Raw genomic sequence first — 11562 nt, 5'->3', positions numbered from 1 at the left:
GTTTTGTAGTCAGATTTCTTAGTTAGAAATACGTTAACAACAAAATCTGGCTTATAAAAATAACCACGAAGGAAAGATAACTGTCATTTTCTTCAACCTTCCCCATCTAAACTAGGCCTGACAAATATTTTTAAAATGACCTCAAATCATTTGCGCTTTATAGCAAGAACTGTACTTGTAAAAAATAATGACATAGAACCAGCATACAGACTTTTGGATAAGTAAGTGTGCAAAAAAACAAAAACATTATTTGGCCTAGGGCCTAGATGGCTAAGATCTATATTCTAATATTAAAAAAAGTCAGGCAAAAGTCAGTGTACTGAGTGTAGGGCGTAGGGGTCTCCAAACTTTTCAGGCCGAGGGCCGCATTAACTATCAATCAAATTATATCAAATATATTAAGTTCGGGGGCCAGAGTTTCTTCCAGGCATCTCATTGGGGTGGCATTTTTCCACAGCCACCTACAACAAACATTTTTTTCCGTGGACAAAAAAGATCACCGAGGGCCGGATGAGAAGACCTTGCGGGCCGTAGTTTGAAGACCCCTGGTGTAGAGCGGTAGATCTAGTAGTAAACAGTAGGCCTAAGTAAGACCTAAGTGTAACACTGTAATGATGTAAAATTGTAATCACTGTAACAGTAATACAGACAGTGGCTTAAACTCCATTTTAGGGTATTTTATTCTCCGCTTCTTGTTTACCTCCAGTTGAGCGTATTTTATTATAATAACTGAAACACACCAAAACATTAGGAAAGCACGATATATTTATTGGTCAAGTGTTGTATTTTTTTTTAACAAATGAATAAAAAAACAAAGAGACTGACTTTGTTTTAGATTTTGATAATTTAGTTTTGTCAAAACTTGAGAAAAATCCAAATTTAAAATATTGAATGTGCTATGTTCGTGTGTCAGTTAGAATTTTCATGGCAATGGGCGAAGTACATAAACGTAACTCCCAATTGTAAGGCGGTTTGTATTGTTACAAGTATCTCCCAGGCATGGTACTATAAATAAACATTTATGAACTTACAATGACCCCAAAACTGAGGCCAACACAATTTCAAGCAGCTATTGCCCGAGCTATGACTTATGTTGATAATTAAAGTCAGTGTGAACTCACGGTGAACCCTTGACAGTGAAAGGATTTTTCTCCCGCTGACGATAACACTATATTTAATTGGAACAGTTCTAATGCTTTATGTTTTTTTTTACCTTTTATAATTAAAAATCACATTCATAAAAAAATAAGTACATCTAGTGTTTTTCTAACGTTTTTGTGTGTTTCGGTTATTATAATAAAATACGCTCAACTGGAGGTAAACCAGAAGCGGAAAATAAAGTACTCTAAAATGGAGTTTTATCCAGACAGTGTACTCTAGTGATAATAACTTTACTAACTATTATTACTAAACTTACTAAACTTGTGAGGCTAACTCCTGTTTTTTTTTTTTAAAGACAAGACATTTTCTAAGTTAAGTCCTAGATCAGTGGTTCCCAACCTTTTTTGAGTGGCGACCCCCTTTTATAAAAAGTAAGTGACCCGCGACCCCCATAGAATTCAAAAGCCGAAATTAGTATAGAAAATAACAAGCACTAAAATAAGATTTTCTTGTAGACTTTCAATATGAACTACCATTGATATCTGTTTTAATACCATGAATAAAATTGCATACCATTTACTAAACATTCGTGGTTAAGTTTTTGTTAACGCTAACCTGTCATCATCAACATTCAATTTATTTCTTAATTTTGTTTTTAATTGGAGAATAGTGTTGAAAATATATATTCTCGAAAAGTCAATCAATTTTACGTTTGGGTATGAATGGTGAATACTACACCAAATTTGTTTGTACAGTTTTTCATCTTAAGCGAAATCATTCTGCAAATCAAAGAATTCATCGGGAACTCTGGCAACATCAAAGAAAGCAGAGTATGGGTAATGTGTCAATGCAGATTCTTCTTTTTTCAGCTCAGAGAAATAGCGCTGCAGTTCGTTTACAAGAGATTAAGATGCCTAGAAATTGTTTCTTTCAAAAATGTAATTATCTCACAATCAGATTCATCTACCACACTGCAGAGTTTCTCAAATTTACAATAGTTCCTAGATTTATTTTCTTCGCCAATTTTGCAGCTTTCATAAAAATGCCCCGAGATTATCATGGAAAGCGATAATATTCTTTCATTTTTCCTGAAGCTTCAGGTTAAGCTTATGTTGATGTTCGGATATTTCTGCTAGGTATGATACGCTCTCCAACTACTCTATGTCGTTTTAAGTAAACCAAAAGGTCTTGATTCGTTTGCACTTTCAAGAACAGTTTGATTTTAGATTTCATTTCAAAAACACGATTCACAACATTTCGTTTGACAGCCAGCGTACTGTAGTGTAGAAAACCAGAACATCATTATCTTTATTCATATCTTTGCTCAGTTCTTTGAAGGCTTCAGATTTAATTTATAACTTTTTCTAGCAATGCAGTCTTGATGGCGTGGGCAGTGGTCAGGGAGGTAAATCTTTTCGGTTTTCTGAAAGCCCGATTTTGACCTAAACATAGATGGCACACCATACGTACAAGCCCCCACAGCCGTTTTAACCCATTTTAATCATCCAGCTTCATAAAACGTGTTTATTGTCTCCATGCTATCTTCACAAAATAGCAACTCTTCTTTGCTAACATATGAATGAATATAGGACCAGCAACAGAGAACACGAACTCACGTCTGTTGATTTATCAACTTGAAAAGCAAACAATGGTAAAAGCTTGATTTCATTAACACATTTTTATTTAAAATCTACGGACATGTCTGCTATAAGCCGCTGAATAGTATTGCTAGGCAGATATATTTGTTGCATCTTTATTGCACTGGAATCCCCAAGAATTAACTTCACCATCTTCAATATGCTGCGTTTGATGAGATTTTCTCCTATTGTGCTTTTTTTTGCTTGGCGATTTCTATCGCAACTCCGTTTGATGATTGCACTAATGCTGTGTTTCCTTGGTGAAAACTTCCTGTTCGATCAAGTCTCTGACGTTTGCAACTAGCTTCATGCAGACGAAAGACCTCCATATATTTTTTGTGTGTTCCGAATGACTCGTCTAAAATGACGTTTAAGTTTTGGAGATTTCATAAACTCGTGACTGAGAACAACTTTGTACAGTACGCATGGCCTCTTCCCTATTCCATTTCCAATGATGTTAGTAAAGCCGAATTTCAGATATTCTTCTAAATATTTATGTTTTGTTTCTCATTATTTAGGTTTAGTTTACCAGTTGGCGACCCCCCAGAAAGGCCTTCGCGACCCCCAGGTTGGGAACCCGTGTCCTAGATAAATAAATAGTAGATATTCTAGATCTAATTTTCCTATCCTTATCAGCAATTCCCTCTCAATTTTAAATGTTATGAATTTTATTAGGCCTAGGCCCTATTTTGCAAATTTAAACATTTTATGATTTTACATTACCAATGAAAATTACCATTGTTTGTTACTATTGAGATTAATCTTAAATCCACCAAACTCTTTACTTGGAGCTAAATTACTAAAATTAGGGTCTAAAGTTTTAATTTTTGACAACCCACAGCTGTGGCTTAAGCCTTAATAAGTAACAAGTTAAGCCTTAATAAGTAACATGTTAAGCCGTATAGATTTAGGCTTCTAACTCTAACATCTCGAGTTTGAATCGTAGAACGTCCTTGAGTCCACCCAGCTCCGATGGGTACCTAACATGTTACTGGGCAAACAAAGTGCTGTCCACACATTCCCTTCAAATGCCGAGGTCTAAAGAGGATTTTTTACTTTTTACTAATAAATATTAATGATATTAATTAATATTATATGAAAGTTTAGATAGCATGAGTTTGCAAACATTTCCAAGGCTTATTAGTTTAAGCCTATTATAATTATTTATTGTAATTATTTAGGTCGCTTCCATCTATTCAATTTGACCGCTAGTAAAACTTGTTTTTATCTTAATAAACATGCATAGGCATTAAGACTTAAAACTGTGGTTTTCGTTTTAAGTTTTTAGATTAATTATTGTATTAAAAAGCTGTTTTAGTTATGGCTTATTAAAATACATATTTGAAATTAAGTGTTACAAAAAGTAGGGAAATTACTTTTCAAAAAAGGTCTGTCACTTTAGACATTTGTCTAATCAAACCATTACTTGCACTAAAATAATTAATTTCTTGAAATCATTTTAAAGGATTTAATCACTAACTTGACACTGGGTATTAAAGTATATCGGAGTTAAGGAAGATGTAACACAACACGTTTTTTTTTTGTTGTTTTTTTTTTTTTTTTTTTTTTGCTTTTTTTGCCTTATCTTTTAAATGTAGCTAAATAATGGACAAATTCGCCTTTAAAATATTAATACTTTTTAAAACTTTTTTCCTCAGTATTCTGAGAAAGGAGCATTTTTTCTCTGATGTCAAAAGAAAAGAAAGATATGAGAAACCATTTCTTAAAAGAAGTCGCCTGACCTATGAAAGATGTCGGAGAATTTATGATTCTGAAATGCGCAGAAAGATTGAATTTGTCATGAGAAAGAATCGACCAGATCCATTTTTGAGATAATATGTGAAGTTTTCTATGCCATTAAATTTGTATGACTACCTGTATTGGTTTTTTTTTTTTTGGTCTGTCTAACAACAGACTGAATGTGTTCTTGTTGATTGTAATTTTGCATATAATAGTTCTAGAAGCAAGTAATTGTGTAAATTTATCTATAACTAATAACAAAAGAGCCTCTAGTAATTACAATGTAGGCAAATCTTGTCATTAACTTTTTTCTTAGCCCCGTGTATAAATAAAGGTATACAAGATATAGAATCTAGAATTAGTCTCCATAAAGATGCGACAGCTTATTTCATATTTGAAAATTTTCTCCCCCCCCCCCCCCCCCCCAAAAAAAAATGATGCTTTAGTAAAGCCATCTGTAACAGAACTGAAGCTTTTGTGCTGAATTCCCTGCACAAATAGGAAACTTAAGGAGTTTACTAAATGAGGTGTACTGCCCCATTAAGCATTTGGTCCAAAAGAATGTTTTGCAAATGCATGGGTATAATAACTTTTTTATTCTTAAACAGTTTATGAATAACTACTCTTTTATAGTATTATAATTTATAAAGTATCACTTTATGGATTTAGTCAGTGACATTTGGCTAGTTGGAGCTTCATAACACAACATTGCTTGTGTAGATCTTTATGTTTAATATCTATTGTTTAGTCCTCATAGGCGTTTTCATTTTATTTCCACGTTTGAGCGTTGAGAAAGTGTAAATCAAGTGAGCCCACATTAGTTTAGTTACATGAGTTTTTTTACTACTGCAGTTTTAGGGAGGTAACTCTATAACGGCTATTTAGAATTTATTTTCATTTGTTACCTCCCCTGGTCCAGGATTTAAACACAAGTTTTGTTGATCAGAGTTTTCGTTCCTGGTACGAATTTAGAACTGCTTGATCTGTCAACTGTCGTGGAATATTGATTTGGATTACTGCGAACTACTTCCAGGATAATTGTTCTGTATGAGCTGACGAGGACTGAATTTTGCCACTGAGAAACATTATGTGATCACTACAAGAGGCGCTACAGGGGAGCTAATTGCTATTATTTAAGCATAACCTAAGATGTACAATTATTGGTTAAGTGTAGGCGTGTGAAATATAGTACACCATTAAATGCCTTCAATTTTTAGACTTTTTTACCCACTTCTCCCCCATACAGCTACGTTGTCGCAATCACTTTGCACCTAAACGCCATAGGCCTATTTCAATTTGAAAATAAATACGTTACATCAGATATTACATATTTTAACAGGTTTATACGTAACACAGAGTTATAAAAGATATTGGCGCCATGTCTAGACACCCCCCACCCCCATTTGAAAAGAAATAACAGTTTGGTGGTTTATTCAACTTGTTAAATAGACAATAGCTTGTTAGCTCACTGGGTTATTCTGTACTTAACATGTCCTATATTTTTTCTTATACTTTGTTTTATTTTCCTACAGATAACGTACATAGCTGCTACAGAATTATGTCCCTTTACTTACTTGCCGATATCATTTCAGTTTCCATTGTAAAGCAATGAAACCTCTTTCATCAACCTTCTATTCAAATCTCATATAACGTAGATCGTATGGTAAAAACCGACCAGTACAAAATGTAAAACCATCAAATGATGACTTTATGTGCACTTTGGAAGTACGTAACTCAGTAGAGCATGTACTGATTGCCATTTGAAACAAAAACGTCATTACGTGATGGACGATTAAATTCAATAGGAAGAACTCAAGTGAGCACAATGGAATAGGTCGCTTGATTCAACACGCTCAGCCAATCAGTAGCGTCGCAAATTAGATTTTATTACTTCGTTTTACAAACAAAAAAAAAACCTTTAAACGATGCATCAGTTTAAATCGAATTGACCGGCGCACACGTTACTTCTACCAGAACAATCTAACGCACGTCAATACGCGGATTTGTTTGCCAAGTTATTTACTGTAGCCAGTTTGTGAGAGTCGTGTAGGTTAAATGGCTACCCGCTGGGTTCTTACGGTGTGACGCTTGTTGTCGTGTTACATATTACTGTTTGTATAAGGGATTGTATATCGCATTACATATATCATTCAGTATAACAGATCAACCGTAATACATCTTACAGTCTGTATAAGGGATTGTGTATCACATTACATATATCATTCAGTATAACATATCAACCGTAATACATCTTACAGTCGGTGTAAGGGGTCGTATATCACATTACATATATCATTCAGTATAACAGATCAACCGTAATACATCTTACAGTCGGTGTAAGGGGTCGTATATCACATTACATATATCATTCAGTATAACATATCAACCGTAATACATTTTACAGTCTGTGTAAGGGATCTCATATCGTGTTATATATACAGACTGTATATGAGAGGTCCATCTTGATACATATTAGTCTGTATAGAGACGTCCACCTGGCAACGTATTACATATAATAGTGGACCTATGGAGGACGTTTATCTTATTATATATTACACTCTGTACAAGGAATGTCAATTGTGCTACGTATGTCCAGTGGCGTAGCCAGGAATTGGTCATGGGAGGGATTCAAATAGTTTTCCATATGTATTAAGTCAAATCTAATATATAAAGCTCAGTTCTGTATGTAACGCATATGTTTGTCGTTGGTCTTGGATGGATTTAAGTGTTAGACAATTATCGTGCGCATTTGTCTAAATTTATGAGTTAAAAAATTACTATTGAAAGTGTTGGGAAATAATTTTCATTTTTCAAATTATAATAATAATTGTCGGCATGTTCATTAAACACAAGTTTTAAAAAAATATCATCTTTTACAACAATTCTAATTATGTCTTTATTTAGTCCTATAGCACTTACTTCCCTTCGATAAATTAGGAAAACACAATTACTTCCCTTTATAAAACCATTGCATTAGTGCAGGGGTCTCCAAACTTTTCAGTCCGAGGGCCGCATTAACTATCAATATTCAGTACAAAGGGCAGTTTCTTCCAGGCATGTCTTTGATTTTTCTGGACAAAGTTCCTCAACAATCAGCGACCAACGATTTTTCCTTGGATAAAAAAATTTCCGCGGGCCGGATGAGAGGACTTTGCGGGCCGCATCCGGCCCGCGGGCCGTAGTTTGGAGACCTCTGCATTAGTCGAAAAGAATTTACTTTTTAATTACTTTGTTTTGGTGTTGGGAAAAAAAAAATTACATAATTAGCGGGGATTGATCAAGTGCAAATGTTGTAGGTATTTTACGGATAAGCTTGGAGTATTATAATTGTTCATCAAATTGAAACAGGCGCGTTCGTTTAAGTGAGTGCAAAAGACTATGAATAAGTTGGGGTACTATAGTCGTTCATTAAGCTAAAACAGGTGATTCCGCCCCGGGCGTTTATGTTCGCGTTAGTGTTTTCTTTGTGTTTAGGTGGGTTTGCGTTAGTGGTTGCGTTTTGATTTGGTTCGTTTTTGTTCTTTCTTTTTTCATTTTTGTTTGTGTTTTTTTGTTTGGGTTTGTATTTGTGTTTTTGGTTGGTTTTGCGTTTGGATTTGGTTTGTTTTCGTTTGCTTTTTCGTTTTTTTTTTCGTTTTTTTTTGTTGGTATTGGTGTTTGTGGTTGGGTTTGTTGTTAGGTTTTTGTTTTCGTTTGCTTTTTTGTTTGTTTTTTCTTTGTGTTTGTATTGGTGTTTGTGGTTGTGGTTGGGTTTGTTGTTAGGTTTTTGTTTTTGTTTGTATTTGTAATTGTGTTAGCGTTATGTTTGCGTTTTGTTGTTTTGGTTGGTTGTGGTTTGGGTGGGCAATGCCGGGTTTATGATGATTACTAAACACACAGGTAATGGTCTTTAACAGAAAGGTTTTTCACAGAAGCCAGAGCAGGGCCTGGCTGGGACGGCTAGTATATATATATATATATATATATATATATATATATATATATATATATATATATATATATATATATATATATATGTATCGGGGTACGAGTCCATGGGAGGGGTAATAACCCCCTTAACCCCTCCCCCCTGCCTACGCCACTGCATATGTCATTATATGTAGAGAAGTACATAAAACTGCATATTACAGTATGTAGGCCTATAGGTTACATCCATAATGACGTCACACCCCTGGGAAGGAAGGGGTTTGGATAACTACCTGCAAAGACTTTAAAAGTTAGCTAATTATTTTTAATCAAGTTAATAAACTTGATTGGGTGTTCTTTTGCCTATATCCAATTACAGGAACCTAAAGACAAAAATTATCGAAATTTGGTGGCTAATTGCTCAACACAATAAAAACCAATGTCTTCCTGGTTGGTGCACACGATACCACAAATAACATCAGCTGATTCTGTTTTCATTAATTGTTCTATTAAACATGTGGTAAAAATGTTCTCTCAAATATTTGGTTTAATGTGAAAACGTGTTCTCCAACATGTGATTTCATGTGAAAATGTGTTCTCCAACATGTGATTTGTTGTGAAAATGTGTTCTCCAACATGTAATTTGTTGTGAAAATGTGTTCTCCAACATATGATTTGTTGTGAAAATGTGTTCTCCAACATGTGATTTGATGTGAAAATGTGTTCTCCAACATGTGATTTGTTGTGAAAATGTGTTCTCCAACATGTGATTTGTTGTGAAAATGTGTTCTCCAACATGTGATTTGTTGTGAAAATGTGTTCTCCAACATGTATTTTGTTGTGAAAATGTGTTCTCCAACATGTAATTTGTTGTGAAAATGTGTTCTCCAACATGTGATTTGATGTGAAAATGTGTTCTCCAACATGTATTTTGTTGTGAAAATGTGTTCTCCAACATGTGATTTGTTGTGAAAATGTGTTCTCCAACATGTAATTTGTTGTGAAAATGTGTTCTCCAACATGTGATTTGTTGTGAAAATGTGTTCTCCAACATGTAATTTGTTGTGAAAATGTGTTCTCCAACATGTAATTTGTTGTGAAAATGTGTTCTCCAACATGTGATGTGTTGTGAAAATGTGTTCTCCAACATGTGATTTGTTGTGAAAATGTGTTCTCCAACATGTGATTTGTTGTGAAAATGTGTTCTCCAACATGTGATTTGTTGTGAAAATGTGTTCTCCAACATGTGATTTGATGTGAAAATGTGTTCTCCAACATGTGATTTGATGTGAAAATGTGTTCTCCAACATGTGATTTGTTGTGAAAATGTGTTCTCCAACATGTGATTTGTTGTGAAAATGTGTTCTCCAACATGTAATTTGTTGTGAAAATGTGTTCTCCAACATGTGATTTGTTGTGAAAATGTGTTCTCCAACATGTGATTTGATGTGAAAATGTGTTCTCCAACATGTGATTTGTTGTGAAAATGTGTTCTCCAACATGTGATTTGTTGTGAAAATGTGTTCTCCAACATGTGATTTGTTGTGAAAATGTGTTCTCCAACATGTGATTTGATGTGAAAATGTGTTCTCCAACATGTGATTTGTTGTGAAAATGTGTTCTCCAACATGTGATTTGATGTGAAAACGTGTTCTCCAACATGTGATTTGTTGTGAAAACGTGTTTTTTTTCAACCCAGATTTATTGTTAAAAAAAACAGCAACCCATACAACACCCTTTGTTTGGTGCCGCCGGAAATAGCAATTAGGTGACTACCGTTTCCTTTTTTTTGGTGGCTTGTGGCATATTGCGGGACTGTACGAGGGGGCAGGGGAGGATTGGTGAGAGAAGGTTGTTTTAAACGATGACAACAAATAACTCTAGAGTAAAATGTAAACACAAGTCCATTTGTCCAATGTCATTTTGTTTGTTTAGAAATTATGGTTTAAAAGATAGTTTCAAAAAATGTTTAGCACGCACAATTAGTTTATTTAATCAACCAGATTCGTGTTTACAATTGTGCTCACTGTTGTTATCCTATAGTGTGGAGGGGCAGCCATCTTGTGGAGGGGCAGCCATCTTATGGAGGCAGCCATCTTGTGGAGGCAGCCATCTTGTGGAGGCAGCCATCTTGTGGAGGCAGCCATCTTGTGGAGGCAGCCATCTTGTGGAGGCAGCCATCTTGTGGAGGCAGCCATCTTGTGGAGGCAGCCATCTTGTGGAGGCAGCCATCTTGTGGAGGCAGCCATCTTGTTGAGGCAGCCATCTTGTGGAGGCAGCCATCTTGTGAAGGCAGCCATCTTGTGGAGGCAGCCATCTTGTGGAGGCAGCCATCTTGTGGAGGCAGCCATCTTGTGGAGGCAGCCATCTTGTGGAGGCAGCCATCTTGACGGCCAAGTCTCCATACAGAACTATTGGAGAGCGACTAGGGTCGGGGATTGTGTTTTGGGGTAGGGTTTGTGTTGGGTTGGGGATTGTGCATTGGGGTGGGGTTGTGTTGGGGTAGGGGTTATATTGGGGTAGGGGTTGTGTATTGGGGTGGGGTTGTGTTGGGGTAGGGTTTGTGTTGGGTTGGGGATTGTGCATTGGGGTGGGGTTGTGTTGGGTTGGGGATTGTGTATTGGGGTAGGAGTTGTGTTGGGTTTGGGTTGTGTATTATTGGGGTGGGGTTGTGTTGGGTTGTGTATTGGGGTAGGGTTGTGTTGGGTTGGGGATTGTGTATTGGGGTGGGGTTGTGTTGGGTTGGGGATTGTGTGTTGGGGTAGGGGTTGTGTTGGGGTAGGGGTTTTGGGTTGGGGATTGTGTATTAGGGTAGGAGTTGTGTTGGGTTTGGGTTGTGTATTGGGGTGGGGTTGTGTTGGGGTAGGGGTTGTATTGGGGTAGGGGTTGTGTATTGGGGTATAGTGGTGGTTAAGAGGATGGCTTTTATAGTGTTGGGTTGTGATATAGACGATATGAATTGTAGTGCTGGTAGTTGGGTTGGGCGTAGCGGTGAGGTTGGTTAACGTGCTAAGATTGGTGGAGGTTGTGGATTTGGTCAGTAAAGGGTTATAGTATAGTGCTGGTGCTTCTCACATGTCAAAAGATAAAAATAATGACGGGGTGAAGTAGAGTTACTCTGTTTTTATTTTCATGGCATTTGAATTACCTGCATGGCCACTACAATACTTTACCGACT

General features: G+C 36.1%; 1 protein-coding gene across 1 annotated transcript; it reads left to right on the top strand.

The window, feature by feature from the left end:
* The first annotated feature begins 50 nt into the window (after nt 1-50).
* Nucleotides 51-4610, top strand: LOC131938199 (small ribosomal subunit protein bS21m-like). The gene is made up of 2 exons (XM_059296150.1): nt 51-221; nt 4397-4610. Exons 1-2 carry the CDS (start codon nt 136-138, stop codon nt 4572-4574), a joined length of 264 nt encoding a protein of 87 aa, XP_059152133.1. The 5' UTR covers nt 51-135; the 3' UTR covers nt 4575-4610.
* The last annotated feature ends 6952 nt before the right edge of the window (nt 4611-11562 follow it).

Source organism: Physella acuta, unplaced genomic scaffold, assembly GCF_028476545.2.
Source record: "Physella acuta isolate Inbredline_101_S28 unplaced genomic scaffold, ASM2847654v3 ptg000006l, whole genome shotgun sequence".
Taxonomy (NCBI): Eukaryota; Metazoa; Mollusca; class Gastropoda; family Physidae; genus Physella; species Physella acuta.
The sequence above is the reverse complement of the archived record's forward strand: the minus strand, read 5'-3'. Positions and strand labels throughout refer to the sequence as shown.